Source organism: Acipenser ruthenus, chromosome 34, assembly GCF_902713425.1.
Source record: "Acipenser ruthenus chromosome 34, fAciRut3.2 maternal haplotype, whole genome shotgun sequence".
In the NCBI taxonomy this organism is placed as follows: Eukaryota; Metazoa; Chordata; class Actinopteri; order Acipenseriformes; family Acipenseridae; genus Acipenser; species Acipenser ruthenus.
Genome location: NC_081222.1, coordinates 3,644,875 through 3,664,368, shown reverse-complemented (window position 1 = coordinate 3,664,368; position 19,494 = coordinate 3,644,875). Strand labels below are relative to the sequence as shown.

Below are 19,494 nucleotides of genomic sequence, written 5' to 3'. Positions count from 1 at the left end.
AGAACACAAGCTGTATTTATTTAATTACAGTTAGACTTAAAGGGTACATAAGGACCTTTTTATTTTATGGTGTTACATGTTCCCATGTGTTGCTAAAACTGTTTACGTAAGGTGTGTGTATTATTTAATTTATTATTATTTTTTTTACATTTTGACCACTTTTTTAAACTTTTAAATTGCATTCCCTGCCTCAAGATGGCTTCCCATGTACCCGCATGGACCTCTCAGAACTACATTACCCATCATCCTCCTGCTCACATATGTAACTGAGATGGATTTACCAGTGAGGAGGAGGGTGATGGGAAATGTAGTTCTGAGAGGTCCATGTGGGTACATGTGAAGCCATCTTGAGGCAGGGAATGCAATTTAACAGTATAGTGTGTGAAAATGTTAAACCACTTTGTGCTTTTAATTAGGCATCTTAAACAACTTCTAAAAAGTCTCCTGCATTTTACCATTTGTGGCTGTGCGTTCCCTTTCTCTTACTATTTTAAATTAATTGAATATGTGGCCTATTAAAGACATTCATATTATTATTATTATTATTATTATTATTTGTTTATTTAGCAGACGCCTTTATCCAAGGCGACTTACAGAGACTAGGGTGTGTGAACTATGCATCAGCTGCAGAGTCACTTACAATTACGTCTCACCCGAAAGACGGAGCACAAGGAGGTTAAGTGACTTGCTCAGGGTCACACAATGAGTCAGTGGCTGAAATGGGATTTGAACCGGGGACCTCCTGGTTCCAAGCCCTTTTCTTTAACCACTGGACCACACAGCCTCCTATGCCTAATTTGCCGATTGTGACACTTTTCCATGATTTTCAGTTGCAGTGGTTTGATTTCATACGCACAACAAATCAAAACTACAGAAGGGAGTTCTAATAAATGTGCACGCTGCTGTACAACCACACAGTCGACAGAAATCTCTATACAATTACAACATTAATTCAAACCAATCAAAGAGTTTTCTTTTTCTCTATAACAACAACACTGATAATTGGAAAATAAAACACTGAGATTAGCCTGTTAATAATATCACATTTAATTCTCTGTTTAACGAGTGTTTAGGAATTTCTTTCTGTACCTGAGAGGTGTAAAACCCTGTCCTCAGCACGTACGCCACGCACCCACTGTCAACCGCTGAAAAAACAAAACAAACCAAAAAACATCACATGAAACAGTAACCTGCCGTCTGGGGCTGCACTGTGTGCTGTGGGGGGCTGTACTGTGTGCTGTGGGGGTCTGTACTGTGTGCTGTGGGGGTCTGTACTGTGTGCTGTGGTTCTGTGGGGGTCTGCACTGTGTGCTGTGGGGGGCTGTACTGTGTGCTGTGTGCTGTGGGGGGCTGTACTGTGTGCTGTGTGCTGTGGGGGTGTGCTGTGTGCTGTAGGGGGCTGTACTGTGTGCTGTGGTTCTGTGGGGGGTGTGCTGTGTGCTGTGGTTCTGTGGGGGTGTGCTGTGTGCTGTGGTTCTGTGGGGGGTGTGCTGTGTGCTGTGGTTCTGTGGGGTCTGTACTGTGTGCTGTGGTTCTGTGGGGGGTGTGCTGTGGTTCTGTGGGTTCTGTGGGGGTGTGCTGTGTGCTGTGGTTCTGTGGGGTCTGTACTGTGTGATGTGGTTCTGTGGGGGTGTGCTGTGGTTCTGTGGGTTCTGTGGGGTCGTGCTGTGGTTCTGTGGGTTCTGTGGGGTCTGTACTGTGTGCTGTGGTTCTCTGGGTTCTGTGGGGCGTGTGCTGTGTGCTGTGGTTCTGTTGGGGATGTACTGTGGTTCTGTGGTTCTGTGGGGGTCTGTACTGTGTGCTGTGGTTCTGTGGGGGTCTGTACTGTGTGCTGTGGTTCTGTGGGAGTGTGCTGTGTGCTGTGAGGAGAGCTCCCTACGTTTGAGCCCGGCGCTGGCTTTGTGCGGGGGGGTGTGCTGCACCACCTTGGTGCCCCCTGAGATCACGTGCAGTCGGGAGTCACTCTGCAGGTCCAGGACTCTCCCGGGATCCAGCTCCTCCACAGGCTCCTGTAACAAGAGCAGCAACAAACCAGAGTCAGGAACGCAAGGGCCAAAGAGCTACAGAGCTCTGCTGCACCGTGCACAAGCAAGCCGATCAGAGGTGGAAATAAAGACTCCCATTGCATACCAGTTTCACCCATTCCAGATTTTACTGCAACCCTGATCAGCCTCAGTGTATAGGTAACAAGCTCAGGTGTGTCTTACTAAACTCACAGTAATGCATTCTAAAGACAGGCACTACACAGTACAACTATAGCATATATTGGAAACCTAACATGGTACGACAGGGATGGAAATAAGACTCCCATTGCATAGCAGTTTGATCCAATCCTGGTTTTGATCAGACAAACCTGCGCTTGCAATCAAGCTTGTAGTAAAACCTGGAATGGATGAAACTGCTAAGCAATAGGAGTCTTATTGCCAGCTGTTCACTTCTACGTGTGGTGCATGGTTTGTTACTACAGGTCAGTTTGGAGCAGCGCTGGGATTAGCGGAGGCAGAGCTGACCCACCTTCATCTGTGGCACAGACTCTCCTGTCAGCATGGCTTCATCCACGATGCACCTCCCTCTGAGTAGGAGCACATCGCAGGGGACCAGGTGCTCCTGAGGGGACCGGCCTGCAGGGGGCGACAGAGACAGCATCACAACACCACCAGAACTGGAGAGGTACTAACAGAACCAGTGTCTTCAACAGAAATACTAAAATAAATGTACCCAGCTAAGTCCTAAAGTTTTGCATCACCTAGAATTTTAGGATTGAGACCGTTAAAAAAAAACCTTTATGAACATAATTGAGATATTTTATTTAACATCATGTAATCAAAGAAACTACAAAATGATATCGCAAGAGTGTACCGGAAGCCATAAAAGTAGTACAGTATTTCAAAATGTTACATTTTTCAACTTTTGTCAGTCATTCGTACACGGAAAACTACAAAGCAGTGTGCAATTCAGTATGTTAACGTAACATTATTCAGCAGGTTTCATTCGACTTTATGAAGCAAGATTTGTAAACTTTATAGGGTGATGCAATGCTTTTGGCTATAGCTGTAGATTCAATGACAAATGTTTCGATTAGAAGTATTTCATAAGGTCTTCAGAAAAGCGAAACGTTTGTCATTAAATCTATTGAGTTTCTGTTAGTATATCTAAATGTAGCACTGTTGAGTTAATAGTTGTGGATAACACACCCAGAAAACTTGACTCACTGACTAGCTTTACCACGATACAGTTTTCAAACTGCAGAAATACTCAAAGAAACATAATGGATAAAGGTGTCTGCCAAATAAATAAATAATAATAAAAATAATAATTACGGCAGACGTTTTGACTAGAAGTCTTTTCTTAACGTCTTCGATGAGAACACTGAGAAAGACTTGCCAGTCGAAACGGTTGTCACTGAAATGATTAGTTCTTTCAGTGTTTCTCCAGTTTGAAAACTGTTCTCTCATACTCTGACTATGCCTCATACAGAGGAGAGCTGCTGTTTCTTCAGCAGTCCAGAGGACAGTATCTTTAACTTCTAATTAGCTGACTGAGTGAGGGACTGCGTTCCCTCTACAGTATACCTGTCATTTGTATCGCTGGCATGTTTAAAGAGTGCCCCCACCTAAAACCGTCCGATTTCGCTTTAGATCCAGAGACCACAAGATCTGCTTTTGGAACCAAACAAACTGCTCTATAAATCAAATCCTACAGGATCAGGCACATGGAAACCCAATTAGACCATTATAGATGTATTCATGTTTTGCCCGTGGAAAAAAGGCATATGTAACTTTGTTGAAAGATAAACCCACTAAGCCTAATTCAAATAAAAACCTTACCAGTAAAACTGTGCTACCAGCAAGGTTTCAAGATACCTAGTTTCGGTGTCTGATATGAAATTAGGCATACCAAAATTACACAGGGGGAAACCCAAGGCCAGGACTGCTAAACTGGTCTGCTGTGTACAGCTATGGGCAAAAGTTTTACATCACTCTATAGAATTAACTAATTACTGCTTCATAGTCGAATGAAACCTGCTGAATAACGTTACGTTAACATATTGAAATTCTAATGTAGTTTTCCATATACTTAACGAAAGACTGACAACATCTGAAAAATGTGACGTTTCTAAATTTAACACCATACTACTATTATGGCTTCCGGTAGACTTTTGCGATATCATTTTGTAGTTTCTTTGATTACATGATGTTAAATAAAAGATCTAAATTATGTTCATATAGTTATTTTTTTAATGGTCTCAATCTTAAAATTGTAGTTGCTGCAAAACTTTTGGCCACAGCATCTCATTAACCCAGCCAGACGCATAAGAGAACAGATAATCACCCCTAATTCTTGTCTGTAAGTGGTATTCAAGGGCTAGGATGAATGGGGTTGGACCACCAACTGGAGGCAGTAGAAAAAGCACTGCTGCAGCTGCCTAGTAAATCGTTACAGTCACAAGGAGAGGGGAATAAAGTGCTGCTTACCTATGGAGACGATATCCCCAGGAACGAGCTCATCGCTTTGTATGGGTCTCCACTTCCTGCTTCGGTAGACCTGCCAGTTCATACACAGGGGTTATAAGGATGGAATTAAGACACATCGCTATAAACTTTGTTCTAGAAAAAGAAACTGTGTTAGAATGAACCAATAAGAAACAACTGGAGACTACTTCAATGTGCCTGTAAGCAACATCCGAGTGGTTAGTGTCTGGCTTGTTAAACTTTATTGGGTGCGTACTGATACACTTGAATGGTGCTCATGACGGTGGGGAGCGCAGAAGCTCTGAGAATCCAAGGCGCTCACCTGGATCATGTAGGGCTTGTTGCCCATCTTGCGGATCTCTGACATGTTCCTCTTCTGCTGCTGGACCAGCGAGGCCTCGAACGCCACCAGCATGAACAGCGTGAAGATGCTGTAATACCAGTACTCATCCAGACACCACAGCCCCACACAGAACACCTGCACAGGTAACAAGGACAGGTGAGGCAGGTACAGAACACACTACAGTGCACTGTAATACCAGTACTCATCCAGACACCACAGCCCCACACAGAACACCTGCACAGGTAACAAGGACAGGTGAGGCAGGTACAGAACACACTACAGTACACTATAATACCAGTACTCATCCAGACACCACAGACCTCTGTGTTTGTGCATGTGTACGTGCCTGTCCAGGGATGGTAATAAGATTCCTGTTGCACTGCAGTTTCGCCCATTCCAGGTTTTACTGTGAGCTTGATTAGCCCCAGTGTATAGGTAACAAGCTCGGGCGTGTCTTATTAAACTGCTATGCAATTGGAGTCTTATTTCCAGCCCTGCTGTCTGTCTGTCTGTGTCCTTTGTCCTTTCCAAGCTCAGTTCAGTCTTCTAAATCCTTTCCACCTGACCCTGGTAATCACATGAATGGGAGCCCATGCCAACTGTGGCACCCGCCCACTCTCCCCAGACATGCTCAGATAACCCCACTCCCAACTCCCAGGGATTTCTCGGAGCTCAGCCAAGGGCACGCTGCACTTCAAAGCCCCCAGCCAGACCCTCCCTTCCACAGCACCCAGCTGCCTCTCAACAGTGCTTGGAGGCTTCAATGAACAGGCAAGGAGCCTCACATTAAGACACACACAGACACAGATATCAGATCAGTCTAGCCGCTGGAAGATTACTGTACTGTCAAGGATGTAAGCGCAACGCACATATTAGCACAGCACAGGGATGGAAATAAGACTCCTATTGCACAGCAGTTTCGCCCATTCCAGGTTTTATTGATTAGCAGTGTATAGGTAACAAGCTCAGGAGTGTCTTATTAAACTCATAGCACAACCAGGAATGGATCAAACTGCTATTCAACGGGAGTCCTATTTCCTTTTTTTCTGCATAAATCTTATTGGCTAGATTTCTTTTTTAAACCCTCACATTGGCTCATGCAGGGTCAAATGACAAAAAAATGAATATATTTGTGTCGCTGCCCAAATAAAAGTCTCTAAAGCCGCGCCCTGACGCTAGCACACAATAAATAAAGACTGCGGATTAGCCACAGCATCAGGGATTTCTCCGGATGGCTTATTTATTCATTTTGTATTTTAATGGAATAAAAATGTAAGAAAACCGGAAGTGACTGCAGTTTTCACCTTAAGTAGAAAAGTGTTCTGATCAGATTGGAAAAAATGACCTTTCAAATTTTTTTCCCATTTAAAGCCTCAACTCATATCAATCCTTCTATAATAAAAGCCAACTGTGCATTAGGAAAACAATCTGCAGGTTAGATAAAAACACTTTTTATCTAAGAGCGGCTGTGGACGACTAGGTTATGATCTTATTCAACATTTCTTTTTTTTTTTTTGGTTTGTTTTTTTAAATCAGTGAAACGCTTTTAGCTTAGTTATTGGTGCCTCAACCCTCCTCCACATGTGAATGTGCTTATATCTGTGAAAGTACAGCACTGCTGCCAAGTCTGTCCACCCTCCCCCCTTTTATTAAAACCACAAGCTATTCATCCATATTCACAGGAAGAAAAGCATCTGTCATCCGGAACTACACAAACAGAACCACGGTCAGATAAATATTAATGCCTACACGCTTTGGCAGGGGGAGTTACAGTGGGGAAAAATGTTTGGAATTATTTTTTTTTATCCCTTTATCTTTTTTTTTTCGTGACCCGCAAGTCCGGCATTCTCATCGGCACTGTGGTTCATACTTGCTGTCTCTCAGTTTCTTTCGGGTGTGCAATGTCTCAAAGCAAAGAGGAACAAAATCATCTCACTAGCGCTGCACAAACCCATGCTTTGTGATTCCAATCGAGCGCTCCACAGGCGAGGGTCACTGCCGTTGGCTGGGCTAGTTTACCATTCAAAGTGAAACGAGTGAAGAGACAGCGGCTTGGGTTTGTGTGGATCGCTGTTCTCCACAGAGTCTAAGAAAAGCAGCGATCAGCACAAACCCAAGCAGCTGTTTCTTCACTCGTTTCCCTTGGAACGGTAAACTTGACCCTCACCTGATTGTCAGCACTTGATTTCAGTGCAGCGCTCAACCTGAATAACTGAATGCATGCGCAGCACTGCAGATCACTGTGATGTGCGGTGCAGACAGTCAAGGAGTGGTCACCTAATTTAACAGTCAGCGTACTAATCGTGTAATAGATGATATTGCCTATAATGCCTGACTTGCCAGACACCCTGTACAGTATATCACTCCTGGTCTCCCATCCAAGTACAGACCGGCTTCTCAGAGCAGACAAGACCACTGCCTTGTGCCACATTCCCATCTGCACCATGAGACCAGTCTGTAAAACTCATCTCGTTCCCAGTATCAAACTGGGGCTGCAGCCGGTTCCATCTGCAGTCTACACTTTACACAGAAGTCAAAGATCCCCTGTATGTATCAGGTTAAATATTACAACCTCCAATATTTCCCTGACAGCATAATATATTCACTTCATTTTTTTTTTTTTCTGCAGTCAGATTTAAACCCCGCCCCCCTCTCTAGCGTCCTTCTCATTGGACGCTCATTGGGTAACTTCCACCAGCAGTGGGGCGAGATCGAGTTACAGACAGACAGAGTGCCGACTGAAACTGATTTGATCTCAATCTGCTGCTCATGGAAACAAACAAGTCTGATTTCAAATCACTTTCAAGTTCTACCAGATCATTTCTGTATTGGAAAAGACAATCTCGAGCCTAGCATTCACCCCGATCATTACAGAGCAGGCTGAGGGGCACTTTACAATTGAATCAACGTCAGTATTTTCTAGTTTTCTTGTCTCCTTACCTGAAAGACAAAGAATGGTGCAGTCGCCCTTTCCTTAAACAGCTGCAGAAAATCAGGCACCACCATCTCAGCCCTGTGACACAGAAACAAATGATTAAATGTACGAAAGCAGTCGTTTCTGTGATAGTGACGAAATTCCTTGCTCACTGGTTAAGAAAATATTCCTCGTTTATAATACCTACCACATTAATGAAAGGATCTGTCAGGCTAATACAACTCCACATTGACACCATTTACAGACCTAATCACCCCACATGGGGAGTGTACAATTGACACAATTCAATTTAATTCACTTTCCTCGTTCCCTTCATGTAAAATTCTCTTATATGAAGAGATCCGAACATGGTCATTTTTTGCCAGCAAATACATTCCCGGCACTGTTTATTTGAACAATATTGAAATCTAAACATGAAACATATCTCATTGATTTGGCTGTTCACTAGTGAGCAGTCTGGAGCTCTTTTGGCTTGCTCTGTATTTCTGTAAAGCGCCCTGGGATGCTTGCACAGGAAGAACGCTGTATAAATGATACTGGTATCTATGGAATAATCGAACAATCAAATATTTGTCTCAGTGATCCTCATCACAGAAGCGCTCCTGAAGAGTCTGCCCCCCTCGTCTTTTTGGCACATACTTGTTCATCCCGTATTTCTTCTCCGCAGTCCGCAGCTCCGATTCCTCCTGGTAGCCCTTCCAGGTGTGGAAAAAGCCGAACGGCTGCTCCACGGGGAAGGCCACGGGAACGAAGCGCTTCCTCTCCTCCCTGTCGTACCAGTACCGCAGCTTCTGGAACTCGAACGAGATCACCTCCCGTCCGCCCTCGTCCTGCCGGGGGAACCAAACCAACCGCCAAACTTTTAAAAACTGGACAGCTTCGAAACTCAATCACGAACTCGCAAAAGAGGTCAAAGTTACAAGTTAAAAAGTAAGTAGCGGGGTTTTGAAAAAATCTAGCATCCCACGTCCCCACGTGTTGCTACAACTGTTTAAATAAAGTACTTGTCATTTGTCTTTTCATTGTTAACATCCTGACAACTTTTTACACTTATAACTTTAAAGTCTGTTTCAAAGCTCTTTTCAAAACATCCTCGGATATTGTCAGGATTATTGCCCACACTGGCAAACAGGTAACACAGCAATCCATGATGTGGTACGGAACAGAAAAGCCAGAGCACTTGTTGTTATGTTTTTTGTATTTTTTAAATCGCTCTTCCTGCAGTGATTTAGAGGACAGATCTCAAACCCCAGTGCACTAGAGCAGCCATTTTGGAAAGAGCTTTGAAACAGACTTTAAAGTTATAAGTGTAAAAAGTTGTCAGGATGTTAACAATGAAAAGAAAAATGACAAGTTCATTATTTAAACAGTTGGAGCAGGGGAGCAGCACAGGGGGAGCAGGGTACAGCACAGGGAAGCAGGGTACAGCACAGGGGAGCGGGGTGCAGCACAGGGGAGCAGGGTAGAGCACATGATAACGCTGCAGCGTGGATCTAAGGAGTGAAGTATACCTTGTTTCTCTGCAGAGGCACAAGCTCTGCGGATCCATTGTTCGGCATGGGGACAACCTTCGCGAAGGTCGCCTTGTTTGGGTCCGGTTCCTGGGTAAACAATAGTGTACAGTTAAAGAAAGTTGGTTGATTTGCAAAACGAATTTGATCCAATCATACAGTTACAGAATGCGCACCACTATGCTGGTGAAATGAATCTGTCCTTTCAATTATTAAGAAATGACACAGCACTGATCAAAATCGATTCTAGTAACACGGCACACAGCTGCTGTGGTTGAGTACAAATCCATCTTTTGAAACAATACCTGAACAGCACATTCTCCAAAACCAATAGTACAGGTGGGCTTTGTTGTTTTAGGGGAAGTGCTTGAGTACGTTGTGTGCATACATAATGTATGCTGAACCTGTAAAAGGATGGAAATAAGACTCCCATTGCATAGCAGCTTGATCCATTGCTGGAGCTGCTATGAGTTTAATAAGACACTCCTGAGCTTGTTACCTAAACACTGGGGCTGATCAAGCTCGTAGTAAAACCTGGAACGGGTGACACTGCAATGCAATAGGAGTCTTATTGACATCCCTGTACCTAGCAGCCTTCTAGATTTTTGTCAAACAGCAAAAAGATACAGTTTCTAGCATTTTGTTACCTGTTTTTGACAGCAGAGCTCAGCTCTGAACTGGGGCACAAGCCCAGTTGACTGACTGATGCACAAAACGTCCATCACAGCTGTATAATATTATAGCTAATGATCCTTTCTTTAAAACAAAATACAAACGTTTAATTGTGAAACTGAAAAACCCAAATCAGCAGCCCCACGTGGGATGGGGGAGTGATTTGGACGGAAGTCCCCTCTCACAGTTAGCGATGCCCCCACACACAATCCGAACGAACCCCAAATGATAATGATGATGATGCTGAGGGTGATGGTGACGTCACCCCCACCCACGTTTACCTTGGAACAGGTAAACCAGCAGTGGGCGTGCACAGACCAGTGCCCCGAGAGCGCGGTGAGGACGTGCGCGATCCCGATGGCGGCGAGCGCGATGAAGCCGGCCTCCGGGTACTCAGCGACGCCGTACACCGCCAGCCACAGGTACAGCCAGGCCGGGTAAAGAACCGCCACGAATGGCAGCACCGTGCCGTGAAGGAGCCGAGGACGCCGGCGGTACAGCGACACGGACTGGACCAGCTCGTCTGCCGGCTCCGGAGCAGCCACCGCGGCCGCGTGATTCCCGGCAGGGACCGTCTTTCTTTTCCCCAGCGCTTCGGCACTCTCTCCTGCCATGTTTACTACACTACAAGCCCCGGGACTGAGGGGGGATAGACAGGCCAAGCAGCGACCTGCTCCTTCCGCATACGTAAACACGCCGAGGCTACGCAAGGGTTTCACACGAAGACGTGGAGGGGGGACTTCCGGGTGGGGTCACCTTAGCAACTGTCCGAAGACTACAAAAATATGTTTAGATAATAATAATAATAATAATAATAATAATAATAATAATAATAATAATACTATTCAATTTCATAACATGTGTATATTTATGAGGTTTTATTTGTATTTTTTTTTCGGGCGGGGGTCGAATAAATACACTAAAGCACTGACCCTAATTATTAGTAGAGGATGAACCCTTGAATACTGTTGTCTTTTTCATATCCAGCCAATATATTTATTCTATAAAGCATATAGAGCTATAAACATCTCTCTCTCTCTCTCTCTGGGAGCTATTTTTGAGTTGTCTGTATTACATTCAATGAAGTATGTATTGATTTACGCTGTCTAAGGAACAGAATACATTTATCTATTTTTTTGAACAAAATGTGCTGTGCCTTTAACGGAGGGCGGGGCTTGAGCGCGAAACAGACAGGAAATAGTGGAATTAAAACTCCCCCCTGAAAGACGTTTCGCTTAAACCAATTGGAAATATTATCCACCCGTGTCGTCATCGCGACTGGAATAGTTTGATGCAATCAGCAGCGAGAAGGGCGGTGCTTGTTGTGAAATTGAAAACGTGCGGTAGCGGGTGTAATTTTTAATAACCTTGGGTTTCAGTGTGTGATCGTGATCCGTGGAAGGTGAATTTAAAATGTAAGTGAACTGTAGCTTGTTTTAATTACTGTTTGGTTTGCTAAGTTGCTAAAGTATGCATTTACAACAACACATGCTGATCGGCCGCAAGAGTGTACTTTTATAGGCAAGACTATGAACGGTGCTTAGATTCAAGAAAAATGTTTTTAATATTATTTAGATTTTCAGTAAACAACATTACAACCAATGTGAAACTAATAACAACAATGCATTCACATAATGCATGTAATACATATAGGAAACTCACCCCCATCCTGGAAATGAAATCATGTCATTCCGTCTAATATAAACATATTGAAACGAAAGCATTTGAAACTCTGTCCTTTGGTCCTGATTTCCGTTAATATCTTTTAACATTTTAAAGACTTCATGTCCACCCTCTATGATAGCTGTGGAGTTATTCTAAGAAAATACAACTTCAGAACTGGGCAGACACATGGCAAATGACATTTAATAGAGAAAAGTGTAAAGTACTGCAAGCAGGCAATAAAAATGTGCATTATAAATATCATATGGGAGATACTGAAATTGAAGAAGGGAACTATGAAAAAGACCTAGGAGTTTATGTTGACTCAGAAATGTCTTCATCTAGACAATGTGGGGAAGCTATAAAAAAAGGCCAACAAGATACTCGGATATATTGTGAGAAGTGTTGAATTTAAATCAAGGGAAGTAATGTTAAAACTTTACAATGCACTAGTAAGACCTCACCTAGAATATTGTGTTCAGTTCTGGTCACTTCGTTACAAAAAGGATATTGCTGCTCTAGGAAGAGTGCAAAGAAGAGCAACCAGAATTATCCCGGGTTTAAAAGGCATGTTGTATGTAGACAGGCTCAAAGAATTGAATCTATTCAGTCTTGAACAAAGAAGACTACGCGGTGATCTGATTCAAGCATTCAAAATTCTAAAAGGTATAGACAATGTCGACCCTGGGGACTTTTTCGACCTGAAAAAAGAAACAAGGACCAGGGGTCACAAATGGAGATTAGATAAAGGGGCATTCAGAACAGAAAATAGGAGGGACTTTTTTACACAGAGATTTGTGAGGGTCTGGAACCAACTCCCCAGTAATGTTGTTGAAGCTGACACCCTAGGATCCTTCAAGAAGCTGCTTGATGAGATTCTGGGATCAATAAGCTACTAACAACCAAACGAGCAAGATGGGCTGAATGGCCTCCTCTCGTTTGGAAACTTTCTTATGTTCTTAGGTAAGTAAAAAGAAAAAGATTACTGTTATCCCATCTATGATCCAGCAGGCAGTCTCTAAACCTGATATTCTTTATGTAGTTTGAAAAACCCATTTAGTGATGCCATTATGGGGGTTGTAGCATAGGGATTAGGCTGCAGTGAAAGGAGAAAGGATTTCAGCTCCAACGCTGTTTAGATCATTCAAATAGACCCCTGTGGGATGTTCGTAGTTCTGGATGAAGTTCATGAATCTCCTGACAGCTCCCCTCTCCCCTCTCCCCAGGCAAGCCGCCATGGAAATCACGGCCAAGTACTGCCGCAAGGAGATGGAGGACTATGGGATGTGTGTGGCTTCAAACCCGTCGTCCTGGCAACAGGACTGTTACCAGCTCAAAGTCAAGGTGGCCCATTGCACCTCTTCACAGTGAGTGGGAGCCCGGGTGCTTTTCGAAGCCTGCGTGTGCATTTAAGGCCCAGTGACTCGCTGGCCTTTCACATCTCTCACTGGGTTAAAAGAGATTAGAAATAATCAGTTATAAGATGTACTGTTGCTGGCAAAGCTGCACTGTGAAGTCTTTATCAATGTGTTATAGCCTACGTTCACACAAAGACCTTGAGAAAGAGTAATCGTACAGAAACATTTCATTGTGTAGAAGCACTGGAAAAGTTTAATGGATTTGGTTGTCTGAGCCCACTGGACGTCCATGTCATTTTGACAGACTGTGTTTGGGTGAGACCCTGGACTGAATGACATATTTGCCAGGGATGGAAATAAGACTCCCATTGCATAGCAGTTAGATCCATTCCTGGTTTTACTAGGAGTTTAACAAGACACACCTGAGCTTGATAGCTATACACTGGGAGCTAATCAAGCTTGTATTAAAAGCTGGAATGGGTGTAACTGCTATGCAATAGGATTCATATTTCCATCCCTGTATGCAAATACATGCAAACTTTGCTGTGGAGGAAAAGCTTGAAAAGGCTGAGAACCACAGAGCAACTGTTGTGAGGGTCTGGAACCACTCCCCAGTAATGTTGTTGAAGCTGACACCCTGGGATCCTTCAAGAAGCTGCTTGATGAGATTCTGGGATCAATAAGCTACTAACAACCAAACGAGCAAGATGGGCTGAATGGCCTCCTCTTGTTTGTAAACTTTCTTATGTTCTTTGTTCAAGCAACTAGTTTTAGGTGACATTTTCAAGGAATTGTGCCCAGAAATGGGTTTGACGACCCCAGCTGCAGATCTCACCACTGCTCCCCTCCGCTCTGTTTCAGCCCGGTTATCCAGAAGATCCGGTCGGACTGTTCCGAGCCCTTCTCTGCTTTCGAGCAGTGCCTGAAGCTGAACCAGACCTCCGTGGGCAACTGCTCCGAACACATCAGCAAGTTCCTGGCCTGTGCGGAGACTGTGAAGCTGTCCAGCCTAGGTACAAAACCACAGTACCTAAAAGCAATGTAGCGCTCCACACTGTATTACAGAGTAACCACACCTCATGAGCCAGCTGTTCCACTGGTGTTTCCTGCAAAACGTTCTCAGCAGACCTGGAGACTATGATAATTCCAATTCCAATTCCAGCAGCCTTGTTTGCTGAAATTTCAATTACAATTACAACACTGTCTTGTTCAATTACAATTACACAGTTTGCCAAGGTTCAGCTGCAGTTACAATGTAGTTGAACCCAGGTCTGGTTCTCAGCAGTCTCATCTACAGAGTGGTTCCTCCTATTGGAGACACTGCTGTAAAGGCTAACAGACTGTACACTTTTCAGGATTGGCGGTGCAAATGCATGCACAATATTTTTCTTCTAGGACATGCTGAAATGAAACTAGAATGTTTTTTTTCTTAACGCACAAAATAATTTTGCTCACAGATCTGTTATTAATAATTCCCCCACCATTCCAAGCCTGCATACAGAATTTCAGATTCATCCGACAAGGTGTTCAGAAGTTATGAGCGTCACAAGCTTTCATGCAAGAACATTCAAACATACAGAAACGGAGATATTAGTTTCCGTTAAATTTCCTGATCTTTAGGATAGACAAAGAGAAGGAGATTTTGTTGGACTAACTAAACAAAAGTGAATCGCAAGCTTTCAAGACCTCAAAGGTCTCTTCTTCAGGTGAAAGTAGAAAGAGAGATTGATCAGTGGGGATGTGTGTAACCCTCATGAGAAGCCCTCCAGCACAGTGCTCTTATCTTATGATGAAACACTGATGTGGACGAGATCAGCACACATATGTGTATGCAGTCACTGTAAGTCGCCTTGGACAAAGGCGTCTGCTAAATAAGCAAATAATAATAATAATATATGAAAAAGACTTTGAATAAATAACCTTACACTGCACACATCCTACTGCATAAACACTACAGCTGACTGCTATAGTGGCGAGTGGCGCATCCTGTAATGGCGCTCCGCGTGGAGTGCAGGATGCGCTCTATAGTCTGGATGTCGCCGGTTCGAGTCCAGGCTATTCCTTTGCCGACCGAGGGCGGGAGCTTCCAGGGGGCGGCGCTCAGTTGGCCAAGCACCGCCCGGGGGTAGGGAGGGTTAGGTTGGCCAGGGTGTCCTCGGCTCACTGCACACCAGCGACCCCTGTAGTCTGGCCGGGCGCTTGCCTGTAAGCTGCCTGGGAGCTGCGTTGTCCTCCGACGCTGTAGCTCTTGGGTGGCTGCATGGTGAGTCTGCAGTGTGAAAAAAAGCGGTCGGCTGACGGCACACGCTTCGGAGGACAGCGTGTGTTCATCTTTGCCCCTCCTGAGTCAGCGTAGGGGTGGTAGCAGTGAGCTGAGCCTAAAAATAATTGGCCATTTCAAATTGGGGAGAAAATAATAAAAAATAATTGGCAATGACTAAATTATTAAAAAAAAAAAAAAAAAAAGAATAACACAGATGGAAATAAGACTCCCACTGCATAGCAGTTTGATCCATGCCTGGTTTCACGGAGTTCAATAAAACACTACTGAGCTTGTTACCTATACACTGCGGCTAATCAAGCTATGTATTAAAACCTGAAATGGGTGAAACAGCTATGCGATAGGAGTCTTTCCGCTGCCTGGATAAATTCTAAACGTGTAACACTTTGAAAATGTTAACACTCTAAACTGTTAATGTCCTAAGTATAAAGATGTTAATGTAACTCTGTTCTCCTGCAGGTGAACCCGTTGCAGTGCCCCACGTCTAGTGCCCAGAACACTCATCTCGGGGCACCACAGACTTTATTTATCTGTTTTTAATGGAAGAATTTTTACCATACAGTGGAAAGAAAGTCAATATCCCTTTGTAATACTTGACGAGGGAACCATTGAATTAAAAAAGACTCTGGATCAGTGTTAATCCCAGTAACTTGCAGTGTCATATTCTGGTACAGATGACAGCACACTCACAACTCCAGCAGGAATAATATTGAGTCAAGGGGCTGCATCTGGGCTAAATGTGCACCATTTAGAATTATTCTAGCTGACAAAAATTCCACCAATCTTACCTGTTGTGCACTTGCGTAGATACATAGGTCTCAAATGTTCATTTAACAAAACAAAACAAAAAAAACCCTCATTTCTAGCATTTATGATATGCGGCACTACACTAGGTTAAGGAAGTTCTCAGTTTGCTTACCTTACTCTCTGAAAATCTGTTGCACTTGACCAAGGAAGTGCAGCACCATCTGAAAGCATTTCTTTAACCTAGCATAGAACCAGATATCGTGATTTCAAATGAAAAAAAAAAAAACTAGAACATGTTGTCTTCAAAACTGCCCATTTCAGACCTGTGTGCACAGCAGATTTCTGGAATTCGTTGGTTAGTTACAGAGACTGTAAGAAGAGGATCTGTGATCATGTAAATAACCCTACAGAATAACTCCATTCAGTAACTCAATGCAAGCTATGTTTCTGTCAAGTACAGACAGCATAGTGCATTCTGGTTTTGCAAGGTTTTGTGTTTTTTCTAAATGCCTGGTCTCATTTACATCTGTCACATTCTGTACAGTGTGAATCTCTTTGAACAGTAAAAGTTGCTGTGCTGGTGATTGTGAAAAAAAAAAAAAAAAAAAAGTCTTTGTGTATACTTCCTCGTTTCCATGAGCACGGATTGACCATTAATCCGAGCTGATCCGGGTTCTCCCGCATCCCTCCTACAAACCCGAAAAGGATGGATGCTATTGCTTTGCTTCCAATAATCCGAACAATTCTTTGGAGCTTTTTGTTACTAAAAAAACAATAGGAGAATATTAAAGCACGGAGCTTTGGCCTGCTTTGGTGAAGGGTCAGAAAAAAATCCGGGGCAGATTGGGATCCAATGCGGGTCAGCTAAATGAACATGGAAACGCAGTATCAGGGGCAGGTTTTCAACCCGGGCTGAGTGGTGTGTGGAAACGAGGTATACAGGTTTTTGAAGAGCTGAATTTCTCAACGTAACATCCAGAGATATAGCCAATAGGGTACATGTCGCAGCTTGATTGACCAAAACTACCGGAAACCTGAGCTGCACACTTTTTACACAAAAATAACTTCAGCGACGGCACAGCTGAATCGCCCCGGAGTCTACCCGCAGACTTTCAATAAAGTTTGAATGTGCTTTATTGAAAGTCAAGAGGCGCAGGAATCCAATATTGTAACTTCTTAGCTCCTGCATTGTGCAAAGTGCTGGTCAGCTGCAGGACACGGCAGGGTCGCAAGATCTCAAAGAGACTGATTGGAGCACAAGAAAATTCACGAGCGAGAGGAGGCCATTCAGCGCATCAGTGCTTGTCCGGTTCCTAGTAGCTGATTGATCTCAAAAGTTTGTCAAGTCGGGTCTTGAAAGATCCCAGTGATTCAGCATCAACAGCATGGCTGGGTAACCCGTTCCACACCCTCACCGCTGTCTTGTGCTGTGTTTCCTTTGTTCTAAGTGCTCATGAAAGGTGAGGGTCAGGGCTAGAGTCAGGCAGGCAGAGACAGGTGCCAAGAGAACTCAATGCTGAAAAATGAAATGTTTTAAACTTTCCTGTGAGAGATTGTTTGTCCCTTCAGATCCGGTCAAGCTGATGGCTGTATGTTCTGCCCAGCGTGCTATAAAGGGTGTAGCAGCCTGATCTAACGGAGAACATCCGAGTTGCTATAATGCATGATATTGACTTGTCAGACACCCTGCAGATTTAAAGGGTAATAATGCTCCTGCAGCAGTAGATTCTTCTCTCCCTCGCTGCCTCCCTACCTGTCAATCAACCCGGTCTGTAATAAAGTTGTGTTTGGAGAAAGCGCTGTTAGGATGCAGTAATCTGCGCTGAGGAGTATCTGTGTTTGTGTTTCTCGCGTGTGCCGCACTTCCAATTGAAATGTCAGCTTGCCGGCAGAGAAAGCCGTTTTTCATTAAAGTGGAGTTTGCCGGATCCCCCCAGGGTCCTGACATCGCACTGAGCTCGCTCTGTCTCTCTCTCTCCCTCTCTCCCCGCCTCCCTCCCTACCCGCTGTCCCTCAGGCGGTGGCACGCTGACACATACTGAGCTGCCAGTTCAGAGCTCTGCGCCGGCTCCCCTAGCAGAATCCCTATTTTATCAGTGTCAGTAAGGAGGATGAAATGTCTCCCTTATTTCTGTGTATTTGGAGCAGGACAGCAGGAGGTACATCTCTCCTGCTGTTGGGCATCTGTCCCAGTTTTTGGGGTTTATTATTTAGGATTGGTCCCCAGATTTCACTGCCATACAATAGAATGGGTTGAATTATACTATTAAATATTTTTTAACCAAATTTTGATTTGATTTTGAAAAAATGACTCTTTATGGCATAGAATGCCCTGCATGCTTTATCTTTCAGTGCTTTTCTAGCCAGGTTATATGTGTCTGATGCACTAATTGTGAGCCCCAGGTATGTGTAACTGGAGCAGTGCTCCAGGGTGTTATTCCCCAGGTTAAAGTGATACCCGTTTCCCTGAGATCTGGCTTTCTTTTGGAAGATCATAATTGTAGTCTTGTCCAGATTTACTGACAGGGCCCAGGTCTGACAGTACTGCTCTAGCAGTGACAGGCTCCGCTGTAGACCCTGCTCTGTGGGCGACAACAGGACCAGGTCATCTGCATAGAGCAGGAATTTAATTTCAGTGTCATGTAGAGAGACCAGGGGCTGCAGACTGCTCCAGCACTGTGGCCAATCCATTGATGTAGATGTTGAATAGTGTTGGGCTCAGACTGCAGCCCTGTCTCACCCCACACCCCCGAATGAAGAATTCTGTTCTTTTGTTGCCAATTCTCACTCCACATTTGTTCTCCGTGTACATTGACTTGATAATGTCACAGACTTTACCCCTTACACCACTTTGAAGGAGCTTATAAAATAGTCATTTGTGCCAGGTTGAATCGAAGGCTTTTTTTGAATCAATAAAGCAAGCAAATATTTTACCTTACTTTTTTTGTTTTGTTATACATGTTTGTTGATTACGGTGTGTCGGGTGTAAATATGGTTGGATGTGTGATGGTTTGGTAAGAATCCACTACTCAGGACACTGTGTTGGGTAAGGAAGGCCAGTATCCGGGTGTTAATGATACTGCAGAACACCTTCCCCAGATTACTGCTCACACAGACGCCCCGGTAGTTGTTGGGGTCGAATTTGTCTCCACTCTTTTAAATTGGGGTTATCAGTCCTTGATTCCAGATCTCGGGGAAACACCCAGCTCTCAAGACCAGGTTAAATATTTTGAGCAGGGCCTCAAGCATTTCATTGCTGGTGTTGTCTGGGCCACTAGCTTTTTTGGACTGCGTATTTGGGCTGTCAGCTCCTGCCATGTGATAGGGGCATCTAGTTGGTTTTCTGAATCATTTAATTTATGGATGATAGTGGCCTGATCGGAAATTAGTGTGTCCACAACTGGTTGATATACATTTTCGAAGTAATTTTTCATTAATGTTACTGTTTTGAATTGCCAATTGTTTATGGTTTTTGGGTGTTTGAGTTTCCCAGAAGGAGTTTTGCTCAATAGA

General features: G+C 43.9%; 2 protein-coding genes across 2 annotated transcripts in view; one reads left to right on the top strand and one right to left on the bottom strand.

The window, feature by feature from the left end:
- Positions 1–10,625, bottom strand: part of LOC117965653 (endoplasmic reticulum transmembrane helix translocase-like) — a 37,662-nt gene extending 27,037 nt beyond the window's left edge. The window contains exons 1-9 of the mRNA XM_059007085.1: positions 10,215–10,625; positions 9,262–9,351; positions 8,390–8,580; positions 7,756–7,828; positions 4,795–4,950; positions 4,476–4,545; positions 2,515–2,621; positions 1,880–2,009; positions 1,090–1,145 (exon numbers count right to left, since the gene is read on the bottom strand). Of these exons, the coding sequence (XP_058863068.1) occupies positions 1,090–1,145; positions 1,880–2,009; positions 2,515–2,621; positions 4,476–4,545; positions 4,795–4,950; positions 7,756–7,828; positions 8,390–8,580; positions 9,262–9,351; positions 10,215–10,547 (1,206 nt within the window). The 5' untranslated portion in view covers positions 10,548–10,625. The remainder of the gene's footprint in view (positions 1–1,089; positions 1,146–1,879; positions 2,010–2,514; positions 2,622–4,475; positions 4,546–4,794; positions 4,951–7,755; positions 7,829–8,389; positions 8,581–9,261; positions 9,352–10,214) is intronic.
- A 589-nt stretch (positions 10,626–11,214) lies between these two features.
- On the top strand, positions 11,215–17,933 carry LOC117968258 (coiled-coil-helix-coiled-coil-helix domain-containing protein 5-like). Its single transcript, XM_034915883.2, has 4 exons — positions 11,215–11,348; positions 12,822–12,962; positions 13,815–13,966; positions 15,694–17,933. Coding segments are annotated over exons 1-4 (324 nt in total). The 5' UTR covers positions 11,215–11,346; the 3' UTR covers positions 15,723–17,933.
- Positions 17,934–19,494: the final 1,561 nt, after the last annotated feature.

Bases quoted from the DNA above. Each gene is read 5' to 3' on its own strand.
- LOC117968258 (XM_034915883.2), top strand. The intron at 12,963-13,814 runs GTGAGTGGGAGC...GCTCTGTTTCAG, and splicing joins GCCCATTGCACCTCTTCACA to CCCGGTTATCCAGAAGATCC. The intron at 13,967-15,693 runs GTACAAAACCAC...GTTCTCCTGCAG, and splicing joins TGTGAAGCTGTCCAGCCTAG to GTGAACCCGTTGCAGTGCCC.